Source organism: Rhinatrema bivittatum, chromosome 2 (assembly GCF_901001135.1).
Source record: "Rhinatrema bivittatum chromosome 2, aRhiBiv1.1, whole genome shotgun sequence".
Lineage (NCBI taxonomy): Eukaryota > Metazoa > Chordata > Amphibia > Gymnophiona > Rhinatrematidae > Rhinatrema > Rhinatrema bivittatum.
In genome coordinates this window covers 699,793,094-699,816,417 of record NC_042616.1, presented here as the reverse complement: position 1 = coordinate 699,816,417, position 23,324 = coordinate 699,793,094, and the positions used below count along the sequence as shown (strand labels likewise).

General features: G+C 45.2%; 1 protein-coding gene across 16 annotated transcripts in view; it reads left to right on the top strand.

Annotated features, from left to right (window-relative positions):
* Positions 1-23,324, top strand: part of PIP4P2 (phosphatidylinositol-4,5-bisphosphate 4-phosphatase 2) — a 569,842-nt gene that overhangs the window by 98,602 nt on the left and 447,916 nt on the right. For all 16 annotated transcript variants that reach the window (XR_003854872.1, XM_029591643.1, XM_029591647.1 and 13 more), the window contains exon 5: positions 5,790-5,842. Coding sequence is in view for 15 of the 16 variants with exons in the window: in XM_029591643.1 (XP_029447503.1) it covers positions 5,790-5,842 (53 nt within the window). In the remaining variant the exon portion in view is untranslated. The remainder of the gene's footprint in view (positions 1-5,789; positions 5,843-23,324) is intronic.

The window sequence follows — 23,324 nt, the reverse complement described above, 5'->3', positions numbered from 1 at the left end:
TATCTGGGTACTTGAGCATTGGACCTGTCCGTTAGTAGGTCCATGCCCGGAGTCCCCCACTGATTCACAATCATCTGGAAAGCTGTGGGAGACAGCTGCCATTCCCCCGGGTTTAGGCTTTCTCTGCTGAGGAAGTCTGCCGTGGTGTTGTCCTTCCCAGCGATGTGGACGGCGGAGATGTCCTGAAGATTCGCCTCCACCCAAGCCATCAGGGGGGCTATTTCTAAGGATATCTGTCTGCTTCTGGTTCCGCCCTGTCGGTTGATGTATGCCACCGTGGTGGCGTTGTCCGACATCACTCTGACTGCTCTGTTTCGAAGTCTGTGGGCAAATCACAGGCATGCTAACCTGAGTGCCCATGCCTCTAGTCGGTTGATGTTCCACCCCGACTCTTCTGTGTTCCACCGCCCCTGGGCGGTGAGCTCTTCGCAGTGGGCTCCCCGACTCTTCTGTGTTCCACCGCCCCTGGGCGGTGAGCTCTTCGCAGTGGGCTCCCCAGCCGCTGAGGCTGGCATGTGTAGTGAGCAAGGTCCAGGTTGGGGAGGACATCCTTGACCCCCGGCTCATGTGGCCGGGCTGCAGCCACCACCGTAACTGATTCCATACTCTGGCCGGTAGAAGTAGATGCACGGTGTAGTTCTGTAATTGTGGGCGCCACCGAGATAGGACGACGCGCTGTAATGGTCTCATATGGGCCTGTGCCCGTGGTATCACTTCCAGAGTGGAGGCCATTAGGCCGAGGACCTGTAGGTAATCCAAAGCTGTGGGCCGAGCGGTGCTTAGCAGATTCTGCAAGCGATTCCGGAGTTTCGATTTCCTTTTGGAGGTCAAGCTGATCTTGTCTTCCCGGGTGTCGAATCGGACACCTAGGTATTCCAGCGACTGCGAAGGCTGTAAGGAACTCTTGTGTAGGTTGACTACCCATCCCAGGCTTTCCAGAAGAGATATAACTCTGTTGGGTGCCTGGTGGCTCTCCTCCGGCGACTTTGCCCTGATCAGCCTGCCCCCTATGGCCTCTCCCCCCAGATGGGTCGGCTGATTCTCATTGTGGGGTGCGACCGGGACCCGATCCCGAGCCGGTTCCCCTCTTCTTGGTGCCTGGTCCGAAAGGACTGGTTCCTGGTCTGAGAACAAGGTGCTTGGTAGCGAGCCCTGTAAGAATTGAAGCGTTGAGAGCTTCTACCTCTGGATGGTCTAGGAAAAGGGCGCTGGGTCCTCCTTGACCTGTCTTCGGGTAGACGGGGTAACGGAGATACGCCCCATTTATTGGCCAATTTCTCGAGGTCGCTGCCGAACAGGAGGGATCCCTTAAAAGGGCATTCTTGTAAGGCGCGTCTTGGAGGAGGAGTCGGCCGACCAATTTCGTAGCCAGAGGTGTCTTCTGGCTGCCACTGAGGATGACACTCCTTTGGCTGCCGTACGAACTAGGTCGGAGGCCACGTCAGTGAGGAACGAGAGGGCTGATTCCATTTCTTCTCCCTGGGTGTTGTTCCAGGCTTGTGATAAGCAGGAGCGCGTCACCACGGTGCAGCAGGTCGCAATTCTTAGGGACATGACTGCCACCTCAAAGGCTTGTTTCAGAATGGCGTCCATGCGCCGGTCATGTGCATCCTTGAGGGCCGCCCCTCCCTCCACCGGAATGGTGGTGCGCTTCACAATTGCGCTGACTATGGCGTCTACCATCGGGCACGCCAGCAGCTCCTTGGTTGCAGGGTCTAGGGGGTACATGCTAGACAAAGCCCAACTCCCTTGAATGAAGCCTCCGGCGCATTCCACTCCAGATCGATTAACTGTTGTGCCGCTTGTAGAAGGGGAAAATGGGGAGCCGTTTGGCACAGGCTCTCTAGCAGGGGGTTCATCCTAGGTTCCCCTGGGGTGCCCTGGCCCGGGATAGCCAGCTCCGACAGGCATTGAGAGACCAGGTCTGGAAGATCCTCTTTAGGAAAGAAGCGTCTCATGGTTCGATACGGTTCTATCCCCGAGGGAAGTTCTCCCTCCTCGGGGGGTTCGCCATCTTCCTCAGAGTAATCAGAGTCCCCATAAGTGGGGCTTCCGGGTGGTGGGTGGCCGTGCCTAGGTCTTGAGGGTCCCGGGGCAGGGTCATCTGGTACGTATGGGTCCGGTCGGGGATCAGACTGCATCTTGACGAAGGCATGAATCCCCTTAAATAATTCCACCCAGGAAAGTGAAGCAGGTTTTAGTTGCAGGGGCCCCAGGTCCGTGGGGTTCCCTGTCTGCTCACCATGGCCTGCTAGGTTCGGGGTGTTCCCTGAGGAACTGGCAGTCAAACTGGACTGTGACCGGCCCTGGCCTGGAACTCCCAGGGCCTCCTCACATTGGGCACATAGGGAGTCTGCTTCCTCGCTCTGTGTGGCTCTGAGGTGGCATGCTGAGCAGAGGCCTAGAGCTCTTATGCCTGATTCTGGAGGTGCCGGCTCTGCGGCCGCAGGGGCTCTCATACGCTCCATAGCGTCTGATCCCTTATCAACATGCGCTGATCAATGTGCGCCTATAAATGAGCGCCTATGAATCTATCCACGTGCGCCTAGGAATATGCGCCTAGGAATGTGCGCCTATCCACGTGCACCTAGGAACGTGCGCCTATGAACTTGCTTATCAGCGTGCGCCTAGTAACATGCGCCTATAAATATGACGCGCGCCTATAAACTTGCTTATCAGCGTGCGTCTAGTAACGCGCGCCTATAAACTTGCTTATCAGCGTGCGCCTATGACAAGCGCCTATAAACATGCTTATCAGCGTGCGCCTAGCTACGTGCACCTACCAGCATGCGCTTACAATGCGCATAGCAATGTGCGCCTATCATACGCGCCTGTCGCCCCGTGGTGCTCGAGGCGGCGAACCAGAGCGGATGGTGACGGCGAGCAGGCAGGCAAGATGGCTACCTCCTTGGCGGGCTGCCACGTAGGCAGACCCTGCGAATCCTCGCTCTTCGGAGACCAGTAAAGTAAAGATATACGCCTTACCTGATCTTCGGCGCTTCCCGGCTGCGACCCGGGCGGTCTCCGGCTGTGGGGGGAGAGGGTAAGTACCGTCACCGCCACGCTCGAGGAATTGCCCCCGCTGCCTCTATGCCACGCCCGAACTCGTCTCGCTCGGGGGCTAAGTCCTCACCGGGACCGAGGCTGCGTCTAAGCCACGCCCGAGCCCTTCTCACTCGGGGGCTAGGTCCCTGCCGCGCCGAGGCGCTTACCTCCGAGGGACCACGGAAATCACCTCGGGAAACTCAACTGGGGGAGGAACCAGAGGGTATCCCGCAGGAGTGGGGGGCTTGTCTTGAGGTAGGATTTCTGCAAGAATTTAGTTGATAATTTGGAAAAACGCTCAGCGAGCGTAAGGTAGCTCCAAACTGCTTTGGAGACGGAAATTACTGAATTGCTGCACTTCCTGCGGGGTATATGTACCCGTGCTGACGTCAGATCAGTCTCCAACTGCTGGCACGAGCACGCTATACCCATTTGTTCTGAGTCCATCTGCTACACGCTAGGAAAAGTGACTTGCCCAAAGTCACAAAGAGCAACAGTGGGATTTGAATGCTGGTTTCCCTGGTTCATAGCCCACTGCTCTAACCACTAGGCTACTTTTCCTTTCTGGGAGGAGGATGAAACTAGTAACAAAATGGTGGACATTCTCCAATTGAGAGAGCCTCGTAAGAAGACTGGCATTCCTAGTACTTGAGAGATCCTTCAGGAGATGCAGATGGGATGTGGGAGAACTGCCTCTGTGTGGTTCTAGTGAACAAGAATTCATAAGTTTTTTTTTATCTTGTCCAGAAGGCTCCTGGATTTGATAAAGGCAGCTCTCAAGGGGGCCAGGAATTCTATGGACTCATTTGTTGGTGCCCCTGGGGAAGGATTCTAGAATCCTGGGCACTTGTGGGAGAAAGGTTTTCCAGCAAGCAATGCTTGATGCCTTTATAGGCTAGTACATGTGGGACCTGCTGGAGGTGGCTGAATAGTTTCCTCCGAAGCAGCCCAATGACATCCAGTAATTTAGACGATAAGGAAATACAGTGTGAAAAACATGTGATCTGGTTGACCTTTACATAAGATATGCCATACTGGGTCAGTCCAAGGGTCCATCAAGCCCAGAATCCTGTTTCCAGCAGTGGCCAATCCAAGTCACAGATACCTTTGATGTTTTTGAGACAGTATTGAGAGTCTCTGCCATGGGGATTGGTGCCCACAAACTCACCTGGCTGTGGGTCTCCACCTCCGACGTGAGGGCCAGGAAAGACTCGCTGACATGTCATGCATTGGAGAGAATCATTTTCAGAGATAGGGTCAAGGAAGCGGTGGCATAGATTAGAAAACACTGTGCAATGCTTCAGTAGCTCTCCTGTAAGGAGAGCTACTGGTTTTGTATGTTTGTATGAGTCAGAGAGTGTATTTGGGAAAGAATATATGTATCATCATAACTGAGCCTATGTACATGTTCTGTGTGATGGAAGTTGTGAATGTGTGTGTATAAGTGGTGGAGATGAGGACTATGAATTCAAAAGAGCGTGAGGGAATGGTAGGGATTATAGAACTGAGCAATGGTGTAGATGGGCAGACTAGATAGGCCATATGGTCTTTTTCTGCCATCATGTTTCCAAGTGTTTAAGTCTGTATTGGGAATGCTGTGGTTGTGTATGTTGGTCTGAAGTTGTATATGGGAGCTTCTACTTACATGAGCCTGAGGCAGTGATTTGCTTGCAAAAATGTTCTGTTCTAAAAGTATCCATCTGATATGCCAGCAAACGTACGTGTGTGTGTGTATACTGTCCTCTAATTCCTGGAATTTGGGTAGGGGTTTGCACTTATGTGCATATTTTCTGCACTGTGTAAAGCACGGTGGCAAAAAACTGTGCAGAAAAAGTATGTGGTTAATTTTGATGGGATAATTTCCAAAGCTAACTTATGATACATACAGTTCACTTTGAAAATTGATGTAAATTAGGCTCATACTTAATTTTGTAACAGCCCATATACATTTTCCATTATCTTCTAAGAGGGTAATTTTCAAATTGTTTGGATGCTTAAAACTAGGTTTTATGTTCATAAATGGACTTTTGAAAATTGCTATGAGATATGTAAATTATTTTGAAATTACCCTCTGTTTGACTGTGATTTGGCTGTGAAATGTTTGTCTGTAAAGGAGAATAAACAAAAACAGACTTTGAAAGATAAGATGAAACAGTGGTAAAATTGAAAACAAGACACTTAAAGATAAAAACATGATGAAGAGATATAGAAACAAAGTAGGTGATCTCCTTCAGTAGAATGGAAATAAGCCTGATTTTAATAAAACGGCTGAAAAAATGTATAATAAATACCTTTAAGTTTTCAATATATTTTTGTAGCTATTCTATATGCAGTGTGTGTTCTGTGCATTTGTCTTGAATCGCTGCCATAGCCCCTCATATTTTATAGTAGTTTTGCCCTCTTCCCCCCAGTGATAAAAACTGGATATTGTAGTAGTTGTAGTGTTCCAGTCATGCTGCTATTCCTAGGACTGAAAAGTTGCTTTCATTCTGTTACGCAGACAGAACTTGTGTGATGTCAGTCTCCTAACTGTGGAGCAAGTCATGGGAAATTCTCTTCCATGGAAATCCCCATCCAGGGCGTCAAAAGGGCTTCCCATTTACGGAAGCAAGCATGGGTGGATTGGATTGAAGCCTGAGAATCAAAACTGTTTTAGCAGTGATCCCCCTGGTGACATTTAAAATGATGCAAAATAAACATTTTCTCAGGGCAGAATGTTTTCCTCTTTTTCTTTTCTTTTACAGTGGATGGAATTAAGGTTCAACACGCTGGCAAAATGCCCACACTGCAAAAAAATGTAAGTTCCCTTTTAAAATGTATTTGAATGCTTTAAAGTGCTCGAACCCACTAAGCCTGCCTACAGAGATGTAAGGGTTTCTGTTTTATTTCTCCTAATATATATTGCAAAAAACAGAGCAGCGTCTACCTGGCAAGGTTATTTTTAAGTTTAAAATTGCTTGACTTGTTAGCCATATTGATGTGGGTCCACATTTTTATGGGGGGGGGGGGGAAGAGGCAGTCTCTTCAAATGGGTTTATTTTGCATATACCTTGACTGAAATGAACCTCATTCATTAGCCAGAGTATATTAAGAATGATCTTAATCTCTTGTATTTACTGCTAATGTCCTTCTTAGTTCTTGCGTTGTGCCAAAAAGAGCCTCTTTCTAGAGTTCATAGGATATAATCTGTATAGGCAACATATTAAAGTGTGCTTGGAAATTCTTAATCAGACCAGTGGCACCCAATTTAATTTGGGAGTATTTCTGTATCTTTCTGCCACAGTCTCTTGGTCTCTGATTGCATCTCTTGGTATTTAAGGATCTTTGCTTTTTCCATACAATCGAGAGTAGTTGCTGGGTACTGACTGCTCCTTGTGGGACCCTTTGTTTTCAGTTTAAACTGATTTTTACCAAAATGCTCATGGGCTTTGTGAAAACTGTTTTCCGCAGTTAAGCAGGCTGAATTAGCCATGTTTAATGTTTAAAACTTTTTTCTCTCGCTCCTGTGCATCTGCATGGCAGATTCCCGCTCGAGTGAACTCTCTCCCTCAGTCTTATTTCTTCCTGCAACGGTGACTGTAGTGGTTCATTTTCTCTCCACAAACTTTTTAATTTTCTCTCTCTTTTTCTTCACTTCAGTGAGCCCCCAAAGGCACTTTTTAGTGCCAAAATGGCGCCGAAGCGGTCAGGATTAAAATTTTGCCAATGCGGCAAAATAACATCGCTCACTGATGGGCACACATTATGTTACATTTGTTTGGGGCCCGATCACGATCAAAGGGCCTGACAGGAATGTGGACGGATGTCTCCTCGGGCACAGCAGCAGAGAGCCGCAACAATTGCCAGATTAAGAGACCCAGGTGAGGGTACTTCAGGCATGTACACCCCCAGCCAGACTCACTCCTCTCTGGGTAAGCAGCCCCATAAGCCACCATATAGAAGAAGGCAGATTCACTGGAACCCAGTAAAAAACAAAAATTGGGATCAAAAGTGCATAAAAAGCACTCTCGCTCCCATTCATCTACCTATGCGCCGCAGCGTCAGAGACCTCCAGTCTGTGTTTATTGCATTGACTGAAGTGTCAAAGTGACACAGAGATCCTGTGTCAGTTGTGTCAGTCGACACTCAGAAACTGCATCGGAGCCCGGCTGCGCCGAATACAGAAGAGTCATCCAAAGCAGGCGCATCGTTCGATGCTCAGTGCGTTGACTTCTGTGTCGAAGTACGACTCCGCATTCAACCTTGACGCATGGCACCTCAAAGACTACGACACACTCGACGCAAAATGTCAAAGGTCCGATGGATTCATCAGGAGGGAGCCTCCCAGATAGTCCATGGTGCCCATCTTCTTCAAAATGTCTGTCTCCACATACAGGATGTTTAAATTCACCTCCCACTAAAAAAAGGAAGAGAGCGTCTGATTTTACCAGCAAGGCATTGCATGCAGCAGCCTCTCAATCCTTATCTCAAATCACAGGTATTCTTCAAACGTTCGACACTTTAGTGTCTTTCCAGAATTTACTTCCTCTGTCCAGTCCTTCTGGTGAAGAGAGTCTGTGGAATTACTAAAATCACCCTCACCTAATATACAACTTAAGAAGGACAAGCGCAGACTGAGTGCAAGTCCAATCACAGATCCAAGAGAAGGATCATCTCATTCTTCTCCATCTTCTCCAGAATCATCCATAAGCATACCATTGATCCCTCCAGAAGAACAACCAAAGCCATTGTTACCTCCAGAAGATCTTTATCATCCTAAATTTATAGAAAAAGTGGGTACCCACCTTGAATCTGGAAACCAAGAAACTTTCAGATCCAAGGGCAGAGGTCCATGATCTGCTAAAGATCTTTGACATGCCTATGGAGCCAACAGCCTTACCCTCCCATCTGGTTTTGGACGGAGTGATGGAAAAGGTGTGGGAATCCCCCTTCTCAGGCCTGACTACATCCAAAAAGACAGACCTGAAATTTAGGATGCAGAAGTCGAAGTTCTACTCTTCTACCAATTTGCCACATGCATCCATTGTTGTCAAATCAGCAATGAAGAAGGCTAGGAGGTCGAGGTTGTATTCCAATACCCCTCCAACAAAAGATAGCTGTTATCTGGATGACTTTGAGAAAATAGTTTTTCAGGGATCAATGCTTAACACAAAGATCCAATAACATCAATTTTATATTGTGCAGTATTTATATGAATGTCTGCAAAAAGTAAAACATGATTCCCAGCAGCCAGATACTGAATCCCATCAAAAACGGCATTTCGGATATGGAAGAAGTGCTCCACCACCTTCTCCGCACAATCTATGAAGGCTTTAACATCTCTGCTAGAACTTCAGCAGTGGCTATCACAGCCCACAGAATGGCCTGGCTTAGAGCGAGCGCAATACAAGAAGTCCATGACAAATTGGCGGATCTTCCATGTAAGGGTAATACCCTATCCGGGGAAAAACTAAAAGACATAGTTGAAAGACCAAAGTGTAGCAGTGTCCTCATTAACATTACTTCATGATCATTCAACAAGGCATTATCACCCTCCTTTCAGGAAACTTTTATCCTAGACGCCCTTACTAGCCATACGGCTCCTATAAATCTCCACCATACCAGGCAAGATCACAACCGGCTGCATTTGCATCTCGCGGTAGAAACATCTCAAAGTTCAGCAACCAGTAGCCCAAAAAACCCAGCAGTCTTTTTGAGCAAGCCCAGGCCACGGCTAACAATACCTGTAGGGGGCTGGCTCCAGTCATTTTTTTCGCGAATGGAGCCGGATCACATCAGATCTTTGGGTGCTAAACATAATAAAAAATGGTTATCAAGTAAAATTCCGCTCAATGCCAAGTCTTCCACGGCTAATTCCATCCAAGCGGAAAGCAGAGGAGGTTCAAATTTTGCTACAAGAAATTCAATTGCTACGCAAAACATGCGATTCAGATTCTACCACCTCATTTGCAGGGACGAGGGTTCTATTCCAGTATTTCCTCATTCCCAAGAAAAGTGGAGGCCTACATCCAATCCTGGACCTTCAGTCTCTAAATTGATTTATTCAAAGGGAAAAATTCAAGATGTCTTTCCTGAAAACCATTTTGCCTTTTCTGCAACCCAAGGATTGGATGTGCTCTCTCGACCTAGATGCATACACACACATCCAGATACACCCTACTTTCTGGCGTTACCTTTGTTTCCAAGTCAATGCCCAACATTATCAGTACAAAGTCCTTCCATTTATTCTCTCTTCGGCACCCATGGTATTTACCAAATGCTTAGCAGTAGCCATGGCCCATCTTCGAAAATAGGGAATAAAGCTTTTACCTTACCTAGATGACTGGCTGATTGTAGCAAAAACTCCATAACTTCTAAATCTGCACCAAATTCAAACCATTACTTGTCTACAAGAATTGGGGTTTATCGTCAACCAAGAAAAGTCACACCTTGTTCCATCTCAAACCCTGCAATTCACAGGAGCAATATTAAACACACTCCTCTGCAAAGCCTTTCTACCACAGGACAGAATTTGTACTTTAAAGAACTGGCCTCGTCACTAAAAAGTCTCTCTTGGCCCACAACCAGGCAAATCCTAAAGGTGTTGGGACACATGGCGGCAGCCATGTATGTAGTGCCTCATACTAAACTCCATATGCAACTTCTACAGTGGGGCCTGAAGACCCAATGGTCACAGCACTTGCATCCCATGTCAAGATGTCTAACCTTAAATCACGCGATGCTGTGCAATCTAAACTGGTGGCTGCGTCCCGGAACATTACATTTGGGAACTCCATTTTGAAACCAAGATCTCCAAATAGTAATGACCACAGATGCCTCCACAAAAGGTTGGGAGAGGGGGGGGCATGTTTTGAACTTCAAAACGCAAGGCCTTTGGTCTAACAACGAAAGGACTCTACAAATCAATCTGCTGGAGTTACGAGCCATTAGATTGGCGGTTCAAACCTTCTCCCACATTCTTCAAGGCAAGACAGTCATGGTATACACGGACAATAGAGTAGCCATGTTCTACATAAACAAAGGAGGAGGTCAGGTTCCAAGATTCTGTGCAGGGAAGCAGTATTATAGAATGAGCCCTGACTCACAATATACATCTCCAAGCGACATATCTGCCAGGAATAACAAATACAGAGGCAGACTGCCTCAGCAGAGTATTTCACCCCCACGAGTGGGAACTTCACCAAGAAGTAGCTCTATCTCTTTTTTGAAAATGGGAAGTCCCAAAGCTACACCTTTATGAAACCAAACAGAACACAAAACTTCAAAACTTCTGCTCCCTTTACTCAAGCAAACAAGAAACAGCTGAAGACACTTTTCTGCTCAATTGGACAAACGAACTGCTGTATGCCTTTCCGCCGATCCCATTGCTACCTCATGTACTCCAGAAGTGCATAGCAGACGAATCAGATCTCATCCTCATAGCTCCAGCTTGGCCAAGACAGCCATGGTACGCATATCTCATTCATCTCTCCATACATCCACCGATTCTTCTTCCACACAGGCTGGACTTACTAACACACGACACAGGGTCACTCATCCACCCATGCAAGACTCCCTACACTTGACAGCATGGAGATTAAGGAAATTCATATCTCCTGCAGAAAGTTATCCACAAGGAAGAATTATGCAGCTAAATGGAGAAGATATCGCCAATGGTGTACATCAGTGGATCTTAACCCTTTTCACTCCTCACCAGAATAGTTACTTAAATACCTACGTTTTATATGTCTCTGGTTTAGCAGTTTCCTCCATAAGGTTGCATCTTAGCGCCATAGCAGCCTCAATTCAAGGAGCCTCTATATCTACTCACCCCCTTGTGTCTTGCTTCATGAAAGGTGCTCTGAAACTCAGGCAGTCAGTTACAAAACCTGCAATAACTTGGGACTTAAATGTGGTTTTGGAAGTGTTAATGCTCCCACCATTTGAACTAATGAAAACCTCTGCGGTAAAATGTCTTACTTGGAAAGTATTGTTTTTAGTAGAATAACCTCGGCTCGACGAGTAAGTGAACTTCAAGTGCTGCTTCATTATCCACCTTACCTACAATTTTACCATGACAAGGTCACATTACATACTCATCCATCCTTCCTCCCGAAAGTAGTGTCGGCGTTGCACCTGAATCAAACCATCACTTTACCAACCTTTCCAAGGCCACACTCAAATAGTGAGAGGCCCTCCTACACATGCTGGACTGTAAAAGAGCATTAGCTTATTATAAGCAAAAGGACTGACGCTCCACAGACACACTCAACTTTTTCTGTCCTTCAATCCAAATGCCCCAAGACTACTAGTGTCAAAACAAACACTTTCCAACTGGCTTACACAATGCATCAACTTCTGTTATTCGACAAACACTCTACAACTATTTGACAGCCAAAGCTCACCAGATACGAGCAATGTCCTCTTCAATAGCACACCTTAGGGAAGTCCCTATAGAAGAAATTTGTAGAGTAGCAACATGGTCTTCGCTTCATACCTTTACTTCATATTACTGCCGTCAACATCACACAGTCTGACGTGCTGTTGGGACAGAAAATCCTACGTCACGCAACGAACAAAAAAAAAAAACTCCACTTTGTAAGGATACATTTATATACATATACACACACACACATACATTTATATGCATACATTTATATATATACTTTTTTTTTTTTTAATCAGGAAGTATCCTATGCTCAGTCTGCCAACGCTAGGGACTCTCAGGTAGCATGGCTAATTCAGCCTGTTTATGTACAGAAAAAGGCAAGTTTGCTTACTATAAACTGGGTTTTCCATGGATAGCAGGATGAATTAGCCATGCGTTCCCACTCACCTCCCTGGACAGTTTTTTCCTCTTGTATTCCTTATTTAATTCTTATCTCTTGCTCCAGTTTTTCTTGCTATCTTATAGTCAGAGAGAGAGTTCAGTGGTGCGGAAATCCACCGCGCAGGTGCACAGGAGCTAGAGAAGAAAGTTTTAAACATTCTGAGAGAAGTCCCACTCCGGGCCGCCAGGGGGTGCACCCAGACGGCATAACTAATTCATCCTGCTATCCACGGAAAACACAGTTTATGGTAAGCAAACCTGCTTTTCTGTTTGCACAAATGTTCACTCTAATTTTGTCACACTTATCATGCAGAATTTTGTTTTGCTCCTGCGGAATTTGTGACTGGCAAATTCTAGTCCTGATACTAAGTTATCCTCCCACACACTCCATTCTGATTCCCTAGTCCTCATTTCCCATCCCTATCACTTTCACCCCACAGCCAACATATGAGGATTTGCTGAGTGGTGCCTCATGCCAAAATGAGCCCTCATATATATCCCAGAGAAACGAGTCAGTTTTTGCATTGATTTTCTCCTGTTTTTGTCATTGTGATGAATGCTGATGAATTCCCAGGAAAGATAAAACAAAACCTGAAGTGCCTTGCTTGTCAGTTAAAAATCTATATTTAATCCAACCCTTTGTGAAGGAGATAAATGTCTGTGTAATGTAATCCAGGACCCACAATGGGAAGGTAATTGTAAAGTAACAAGGGGATAAATACCAGCTCTCATAATGGTCCACAGAACATGCACAAGTCTAGTCAGAAAAGATACTGTGCTCTCTTTATCTAGATAAAATTACAAGCATAACTGTATCAGAGTATATTTAGACGTGTGTGTGTGTGTGTGTGTGTAATTCCCATTGTGTGCAGGAAAAGTTACACATCTAACTTCCCTCAATTTTTTTTTTAGCCACTCTGAGTATTAACCTCATTGTGAATAGATGTGACTGTCTAACTTCCCTGCACTTTAAGGAGCTGAATTTTCAACGCCATCATGTGCATAAAACATGGATTTATGCATATAAATAATTTGTAAAATTGCCTCTGCTTTGTTTGTAAAAACATGCCACAGAGGGCTGGGCTCAGGTGAACATTTTCCTTATTTTAAAAAAAAAAAATATCATAGGCTAGCCTGCTCAAGTCTCTGGGGAGTTCCGTGAGCTGAGGAGGCAGACCAGGCATGGTGGGTTGAGAGCCTTGTGGCTAGGTACCGCTTGCAGGCTTCTCCCTTTTTGGTATACATGATAGGCTGCAAGGTCTTTGTGTGCATTTTTTGTGCCACTTACGGCACGCGCCTTTGTGTCCGTTTGTGCGACCTGCTTAGGCACTTTGGTTTACTGGGTGCCCAGATTGTGCGGGTATACATGTGCACACACTTTTTAGGCACCCATTTTGGGCGCATATTGCAGGTGTGAGCTTTCACAGTTTTGCTTAATTATAACCATGGCACCCGCGGTGAGGAAGCCTAAGCGCTTATCTATTGTGCTGCATGCCACAGCTTTCTTTAAGCCTATATCAGCACTGTCTGGATGCTCAGGGCGATTTACCCCCTTCTGATTTTGCTTGCGGTGGTTGATCTCATTCTGTGGGAACTGGGACTGAGGGTGATACAACGAGAGTATCCCCTCTGTTGGTTGATCCATGGGCCAAGTCATCATGAGCCACTAGCTCTCAGGATGTCAGGTTTGAGTGTGTGGGTCCTGGAAGGGGCCCATCCTCTCTTCCTGGGTAGAATTCTTCTAGGGTTGGTAGACATTTCTACAGGGGCAGTCTAATGAATCGTCAGTGCCTAGTAAGGTTGGTTCATGTGTTCCAAGTTATCCTCCGCTTGACTCCATGGCCAAGCGCCGTGGCACAATGCAGCCTGAATAAACTCAAATGTAGGTGAATTAAACCTATACCGATGATGTTGATGGTGACTGAGAACTTTTCCTACCTTTGGATCCAAATTGATCTCTACTCTTTCTTTCTTAGAGATGAGTTGCAGAGTTTGGTCTCTCAGGTATTGAAGATCCTCAGAGCAGCTGGGATTGACTCCGTGCGAAAGTAGAATAAAGTTCCTATTTTGGTCACTCTACGCAAGGCTTCTTGTTTCTTTACCCTCTGGCTTGCACTCCAGGAGTGGACTTCAGGAATGAAGTGTGCCAGGGGCGTCTTTTATAGGAGGACATATCTTGGTGGGTTTATACCCCTTGGATCCGCAGTCCAGAGAGTGGTTGCATTTCCCTAGGGTGGATTCCTTGGTATGTTCTCTCTCGAACCATACCACCATCCCGTTAGAGGGAGGTGCAGCACTGAAGGATGCTCAGGATTGGAGGATTGAGACTATCCTAAAGCATTTAAGGCGTTTTCAGCCTTATAGGGGAGGTTCTTCCCAGAGGTCCCATGTCTTCCACAAATCTGTCCTTTTGCCCATGAGGACCTCGAAACAATACAGACTCCAGAGGTGGAGCCCCTCAGTCTTCCAATGAAGGTTGTCAGGTTCACCTCTTGGTTCCCGAATTAGGCGGCATCTATCCCGTTTTTACCACAGATGGATCCAGATTACTTCAGATCAATGTATTCTCAAAGCTTTTTGTAATGGGTATTCTCTAGAATTTCTTCAGATCAATGTATTCTCAAAGCTTTTTGTAATGGGTATTCTGTAGAACTTCTTCATATTCCTTCAGATGCCTTCATGGTCTCTCTATTTAACTCCCCTCAGCAGAGGGTAATCCTTTCCAGTTTCAGGCCTTGCCTTTTTTCCTAGGTCATGGTGGCGGTAGCGGCGACTCTACAAGGAGGACATTCTAGTTCACCCCTATCTGGACAACTGGTTGATTCAAACCAAAACCACGGAAGACAGTCTTCTCACTTCCCACAGGGTGGTTCCTTGCTACAGGAACTAGGCTCAGGGTTGAATCTGGCCTAGAATAATTTGCAGCCATCTCGGACCTTGGAGTATCTTGGGGTTCGGTTTGAGACAAGGTGGGGCAGAGTATTCCTGCAGCAGTCTCAGTTCCACATACTGATGCTACGAGTTCAATCCCTGAAGAACCCTGTTTGTCCGACCTTGGGTCTTATCTACAGTTCCCTGTAGTTGCCGCATGAGAAGTAGTTCCCTGGGAGAGGGCACATATGCGCCCCTTGATCTCCTTTTGGAGTCCGCAGTTAAACTATGCGATGAGGCTGTGTCTTCCGTTAGAGGTGAGATCCTAGTTGGACTGGTGGTTACAGGCGGGTCATGTTAGGAAAGGAATTTCCTGGACCCTGGCGGATTAGATGGTACTCATGATAGATGTGAGCCTTTGGGACTGTGAGGGCTTACTCTCAGGAGTTGATACTGCAGGGGCACTGAAACATCAACAGACTGGAAGCATGAACAGTTTGGTAACGTGCCGGTGATTCGCCGAGCGGCTAGAGCAGCTTCTGCTAAGTATAGCCGCCATCTCATAGCCAGAAAGAACAACTTCAGAGCCGATTCCTCATCAGAAGAACCTTGAACTTAGGAGAATGGGAGCTGGCAGATGAGGCCTTTCTGCTCCTGGTGAACCGCTAGGGCCTATCGGATCTGTGTCTGTCTGTGACCTGTGTGCAAAGGTTCCACACTTTTTCAGTCGCAGGCGGGACCCAAAAGCGATGTGCATCGATGTTCTTTTTCAGGAGTGGCCATGCTATATCCTGTTGTATACGTTTCCTCCTGGCCTCTGATAGGCAGTTTGGTCCAGAAGGTTTACATATCAAACCAACACTGTCCTTTTACTGGTTCCGGACTGGGTTTGAAGGCTGTAGTACACTGATCTTCATAGACTTCTGGTTGACAGTCCCCTCGGGCTATTGTCGCTGATGGACCTTTATGTCAGGGGCTCATTCTGCAAGAGGATCTGGGGTGATTCTGTGTTGAGGCCTGGTGTTCTGAATGAGGTACTTAACTGCTCAAGGTGGATATTCCTTTGATTCTGGAATTTTTACAGGATGGCATGCTTAAGGGTTTGGCCCTTAGCCCCTTGAAGTTTCAAGTCACAGCCCTGGCTTGTTATAGGGGAAGAATCGTTTGAGGACCTCACTCAGAACACCAGGCCTCAGTGAATATGCAGGAGATAATTTGCATGTACTGCCTCCATTGTATGCATATCTGTCTCTTACCTATTCACTGGCAATATCCTCAAAACCCGACTGGCTAGGGGTTACTCCAGGGTAGGGTTAAAATTCCTGGGTTTCTATAGCCTGGGATTGCAAAAAATTAAGAGTCCAATACACTTCTTCATTGATTTTGACTAAGATTTTTTTTTAATTTATAAATTTTATTAGAAAGCAATAAAACATTCCAGAACCAAACATTTTCCATTGAAAAGAAATAGCAACAGGTACAAACCTATTATTGAAAATTGTAACAGTACCACCAAACAATACACTCTGTAATACAATATACATAGTTGTGATTTATAAAATGAATGGCATGAAAATAAACAATTACTGCTATAACTTGTCTGGATATTGCTTCTTTTACACATCAATTTTTCAATATTGATTTCCTTACCCACCCTCCCTCCCAGCTTCTGAAACAAGAAGATAACATGTGGGAAATAGCCTTAGTAGCCCAATGTATCCTTGGGATGATAGTTCATATTTAATCAATGAGGGTGTGCATGAGTGTGAATTAGGTAATCATGGTTGAGCCGTTACGGAAGAAAGCCATCTCTCGTATCCCGACCAAGTTTGAGTGAAACGAGCTATAGTCCTGTGTTTGTATGCTGTGATTTTCCCCAAGGTGTGCATAGTGAGTACTCGTGATTGGATACAGTGCAATGTGGGTTTTTGGGTACTTGCCGGGTTCTTATGGCCTGGATTGGCCACTGTTGGAAACAGGATGCTGGGCTTGATGGACCTTTGGTCTGACCCAGTATGGTATGTTCTTATGAACACACCAGGGTCTTTCCAATATTTTGCTATGGAACATCTGGATGCTGTGACCACATATTTAATGAAACTATTTTGTGCCTTATCACAACCTTGGATCTCTTGATTCAAAAGAGCTTGTGGGGCAGTGAGAGCCCCTGGCACCCTGATGACAGAAGTAAGCCAGTCCGAAACCTGCTGCCATACAAATTGAATTTTGGCACAGGCCCAAAGGTGGAAAAAAATGCCCCTGCCATCACATAATTTCCAGCATAAATTTGGTGTCCCTGGAAACATATGTTGTAATTTTTCTGGGGTGATATACCAGCGAAAAAACAATTTATATCCATTCTCAATATGACTAGCAGAGATCAATCCTTTCCCCAGTTGCGTAAAAATCTGCTTCCAATCCTCCTCAACATGCGCATTGCATATCCCGTTCCCATCATGCTTTGATATGGGCTTGTTCTAACTTAAAGCCACCGTTCAGGAGTAAATAAATCTTAGAAATAGTTTTGATTTTGTCTGCATGTCTACACAGACTTTTAGCCAAAAGATCTTCATTCAAAAATTGGAAGAAGGATCCAACAGAAGAAAATAGGATAAAGCATAAACATTGGCAAGTTAAATGTAAGACATTGATAAGACAGGCTAAGAGAGAATTTGAAAAGAAGTTGGCTGTAGAGGCAAAAACTCACAGTAAAACTTTTTAAAATATATCCGAAGCAGAAAGCCTGTGAGGGAGTCAGTTGGACCGTTAGATGATCGAGGGGTTAAAGGGGCACTTAGAGAAGATAAGGCCATCGCGGAAAGATTAAATGATTTCTTTGCTTCGGTGTTTACTGAAGAGGATGTTGGGGAGGTACCCGTAATGGAGAAGGTTTTCATGGGTAATGATTCAGATGGACTGAATCAAATCACGGTGAACCTAGAAGATGTGGTAGGCCTGATTGACAAACTGAAGAGTAGTAAATCACCTGGACCGGATGGTATACACCCCAGAGTTCTGAAGGAACTAAAAAATGAAATTTCAGACCTATTAGTAAACATTTGTAACTTATCATTAAAATCATCCATTGTACCTGAAGACTGGAGGATAGCAAATGTAACCCCAATATTTAAAAAGGGCTCCAGGGGCGATCCGGGAAACTACAGACCGGTTAGCCTGACTTCAGTGCCAGGAAAAATAGTGGAAAGTGTTCTAAACATCAAAATCACAGAACATATAGAAAGACATGGTTTAATGGAACAAAGTCAGCATGGCTTTACCCAGGGCAAGTCTTGCCTCACAAATCTGCTTCACTTTTTTGAAGGAGTTAATAAACATGTGGATAAAGGTGAACCGGTAGATATAGTATACTTGGATTTTCAGAAGGCGTTTGACAAAGTTCCTCATGAGAGGCTTCTAGGAAAGTAAAAAGTCATGGGATAGGTGGTGATGTCCTTTCGTGGATTGCAAACTGGCTAAAAGACAGGAAACAGAGAGTAGGATTAAATGGGCAATTTTCTCAGTGGAAGGGAGTGGACAGTGGAGTGCCTCAGGGATCTGTATTGGGACCCTTACTGTTCAATATATTTATAAATGATCTGGAAAGAAATACGACGAGTGAGATAATCAAATTTGCAGATGACACAAAATTGTTCAGAGTAGTTAAATCACAAGCAGATTGTGATAAATTGCAGGAAGACCTTGTGAGACTGGAAAATTGGGCATCCAAATGGCAGATGAAATTTAATGTGGATAAGTGCAAGGTGATGCATATAGGGAAAAATAACCCATGCTATAATTACACGATGTTGGGTTCCATATTAGGTGCTACAACCCAAGAAAGAGATCTCAGTGTCATAGTGGATAACACATTGAAATCGTCGGTTCAGTGTGCTGCGGCAGTCAAAAAAGCAAACAGAATGTTGGGAATTATTAGAAAAGGAATGATGAATAAAACGGAAAATGTCATAATGCCTCTGTATCGCTCCATGGTGAGACCGCACCTTGAATACTGTGTACAATTCTGGTCGCCGCATCTCAAAAAAGATATAATTGCGATGGAGAAGGTACAGAGAAGGGCTACCAAAATGATAAGGGGAATGGAACAACTCCCCTATGAGGAAAGACTAAAGAGGTTAGGACTTTTCAGCTTGGAGAAGAGACGACTGAGGGGGGATATGATAGAGGTGTTTAAAATCATGAGAGGTCTAGAACAGGTAGATGTGAATCGGTTATTTACTCTTTCGGATAGTAGAAAGACTAGGGGACACTCCATGAAGTTAGCATGGGGCACATTTAAAACTAATCGGAGAAAGTTCTTTTTTACTCAACGCACAATTAAACTCTGGAATTTGTTGCCAGAGAATGTGGTTCGTGCAGTTAGTATAGCTGTGTTTAAAAAAGGATTGGATAAGTTCTTGGAGGAGAAGTCCATTACCTGCTATTAAGTTCACTTAGAGAATAGCCACTGCCATTAGCAATGGTTACATGGAATAGACTTAGTTTTTGGGTACTTGCCAGGTTCTTATGGCCTGGATTGGCCACTGTTGGAAACAGGATGCTGGGCTTGATGGACCCTTGGTCTGACCCAGTATGGCATTTTCTTATGTTCTTATGTTTTATTTTTAAGATTGGGAGAAAGGGGATATCATCGGCTCTAGGCACAGCTGGCTAGATTTAGATGCCTATCACTGAAAATCAGTGCTAGGCTTCTAAAGTCCCTTCTCTGCTTTATCACCACCCCTCTGTGGCCGCTTACATTTTAGCCACCTAAATTTAGGTGTCTTGTGAAATCTAGAACCACAACCCTAATTTGTAAAGGGGCTAATTGAGGTGCCTAACCGTTTTTGACTTGTAAGCTGTTTACACAGGCTTTGAATTTTGTGATCATATTTTTCCAAGATACATTTATTAAAGAAAGCTTTTTCAGAAAACTAAATGCTTCTGGAAATTATTATATTGTTCAGGAACATGTGCAATGTATTGAAATAGCAGATGGGTTGAGCTATCAGCAGTTTGAAACTTCTAAATGTTAAAGCCATTATCAGAGCTTCAGCTCTTGCCACTGTCCATTAGCTTGCCTTCTGTAAGCACTCTGCAGTGTCAATTCATGGACAAAAGTCACTGAAGAGTCAAAATAGATAGAGGAATGTGCTAAGCAAGGTGGAAAGAGTCAATGTTAAGCTCTTATCTATGCTTCAGCCTTTGCTAAGTATTGTAGCACATCTGCTGTCAGATTATGCTGCTTTTTGCAGAGCTTTGAAAACATGGAAGCCAATATTAAAAAAAAGCTCTGAATGGCTGACCTCTCTGACTAAAGCTAGACAGATAAATTATCCTGAATATTCAGCAGGTTGCTGACAGTGGCGTAGCCAGAATTGATTTTTTGGGTGGGCACAAGGTTAACATGGGTGGGCTGTAGGCATGCAGGTCTACTAGTTGTTTTTTTTACTGATAAATAATGCCAAATTATGCAGCATAGCATTCACATCTACGCCTAAGTATGAGGTTTACTTAATGATACAAACATAATTCACGGTGATTTGTGGTACTTTAGCCTTCTTATTATTACGATTTTATACACGGCTCCTACCTGTCCATAAATTTTGAGAGAGAGGTTGTGTTGCTTATATTTAAATTGCTAACATCTCAAAATATAGATATATATTTTTACCTTTGTTGTCTGATCTTTGTATTTTTCTAATCAGTTGGTCCTGGTCTCTTTTTCCCATTTTTTCCCTTATAGCTCATTTCCTAATTCCTTTTCAGTGTCTTTCTTCTATTACTGTCTTCTTCCCTTCCACACACACACACATACACGCTTTCTCTCACAGACCTCCTCTCACACATATCTCCAAATAAAAGTTATTGGCTACTCCTTGCCTAATTACTTATCACCGAACTGGCCATCTTTTGAATATTGCTGCTTAGGTTGTAGTCAGGTAACTTTAGACTTAACCAAATATATTCAAAAGGAAAGAACTGATTAAGTCGTTTAGTAGAAAGGAAACAAAAAAAAAGTGAGGTGTGGGCTTGTGACCCGATTCCCTTAACCCCATTCAGAGTTTAAAATAGCGGCCCTACCAGGCCAAGCCCCCAACCCTTCCAAAGTTGATTTAAAAAATAAAAATGCAGCATCATTCACCAGCTTCCCCATCCCATCCCTGGCTCTGCAAATTTTGAAAAGAATGCCCCTTCCTCTCCCTCTGTCCCCTCAACCCTAACCCTTTCTGGCACCTTTAAAAACTCTTCTGCTGAGATCATGCTGCTGGTCAAGCAATCCCAAGATGTTTGCAGCATTGTTGTGACAGCAGTGCTGCAAGCATTGCATCACTGAATATCCCAACCAATGGGCCGATACAGTAAAGTCCGCGGGAGAGCGGGCAAATGCCCACTCTCCCGGCGCGCGATTCAGTATTCAAATTAGGGCCGGCGGTAAAAAGAGGCGCTAGGGACACTAGCACATCCCTGGCGCCTCTTTTTGGACAGGAGCAGTGGCTGTCAGTGGGTTTGACAGCCGACACTCAATTTTGCCGGCGTCTGTTCTCAAACCCGCCGGCAAAATTGAGCGTCCAGTTTTCGAGCCATGGGCCGACTTCATTTTTTTTTTTTTTTTTTAACTTTTTGTAACTTTCTGGACCTCCGACTTAATAGCGCCATGATATTAAGTTGGAGGGTGCACAGAAAAGCAGTCTTTACTGCTTTTCTGTGCACTTTCCCGGTGCCCGGAGAAATTAGCGCCTACCTTTGGGTAGGCGCTAATTCTGAAAGTAAAATGTGCGGCTTGGCTGCACATTTTCCTTTCTAAATCGCGCGGGAATACCTAATAGGGCCATCAACATGCATTTGCATGTTTATTTTATTTTATTTTGGGTTTTTTTTTTTTTTTTTGTTGCGGGCGCTATTAGGTTTGTTGCGGGCGCTATTAGGTTTGGGGGGGTTGGACGCGCATTTTCGACCCCTTACTGAATAAGGGGTAAACATTAGCACGTCGAAAACGCGCGTCTAATCGCGGGTTAACAGTGCGCTCCTCTGGAACGCCCTGTACTGTATCGGCCTGTGTTAGCTGGATAGTATCCACGTTTCATGGAGAAAGCAGAAGTTGCTTACCTGTAACAGGTGTTCTCACAGGACAGCAGGATGTTAGTCCTCACATATGGGTGACATCACAGGATGGAGCCCAATCACGGAACACTTTTCTCAAAGTTTCTAGAACTTTGACTGGCACCTACTGGGCATGCCCAGGATGGCACTAACCCTGCAACCAGTCTTGTTTAAAAGCTATAGTAAGTGCCAAAAAATAAAATAAGAAAAATGTAACGAACCCAACACCGCTGGGTGGCTGGCGGGTTTCATGAGGACTAACATCCTGTTGTCCTGTGAGAACACTTACTACAGCTAAGCAACGTCTGCTTTCTCACAGGACAAGCAGGATGGTAGTCCTCACATATGGGTGAGTACAGAGCTGAGGATGTCCGAGAAATGCACCAAATGTACCCAAGATGTGCAATAGGCAAAAGGACTGGGGTGGAATTTGGTAGAGGGCATCCTGAACCCTAACGGGTAGGTGGAAGGGTGTTGGTACATCAAGTTGCAAATAGGTTGCACAAGACAGATTGGCCGAAGATGGAATCTTGTCTTCCAGCCTTGTCTAAACAATAATGGGCTGTAAAGGTATGGAGAGAACTCCAGGTAGCAGCCCTAAAAATATCAGGAAGCGGCACCGAGCGTAGGTGCGCTACTGAAGTTGCTATGGCCCTGACAGAGTGTGCTTTAACACGGTCTTGAAGTGGAATGCCTGCTTGCTGATAGCAAAAGGATATGTAGTCCGCTAACCAGGAGGAGAGAGGTCTGCTTACCCACAGGTTGACCCAGTCTGATGGGATGGAAAGAAAAAGTTGGGTGGATTTTCTGTGGGTAGCTGTACGGTCTAGATAGAATGCTAGAGCCCGTTTACAGTCAAGGGTATGCAGAGCCTGTTCTCCTGGATTGGAATGGGGCCTGGGAAAGAAGGTGGGTAGTATAATGGATTGATTAATGTGAAACTCAGATACTACCTTAGGCAAAAACTTAGGGTGAGTGCGGAGTACTACCCAGTCGTGCAGAAGTTTAGTGTAAGGTGGGTAGGTAACTAGGGCCTGTAACTCACTAACTCTGCGAGCGGATGTGATTGCCAAAAGAAAAATCACTTTTCATGTGAGATAGCGAAGATCACAGGATTGGAGAGGCTCGAATAGTGGTTTCATGAGCCGACCCAAAACCAGGTTGAGGTCCCAAGAAGAGGCCGGAGGGCGCAGTGGAGGTTTGAGGTGGAGCAAGCCCTTCAGAAAATGTGTTACCAGGGGTTGTATTGAAATGGGAACATCCCCAACACATTTATGGAAGGCAGCTACTGCACTGACATGCATCCTGATGGAAGAAGTTTTTAGACCTGATTCTGACAAGTGCCAGAGATAGTCTAGAAATTTCGTGGTGGAACAAGGGAAAGGATCAAGGGACAGGGAAGAACACTATGACTGAAAGCTGTTTCATTTGTAAAAATAAGATTTTCTTGTGGAAGGCTTTCGTGAAGCAATCAAGACACGGAAAACTGGCTCTGAAA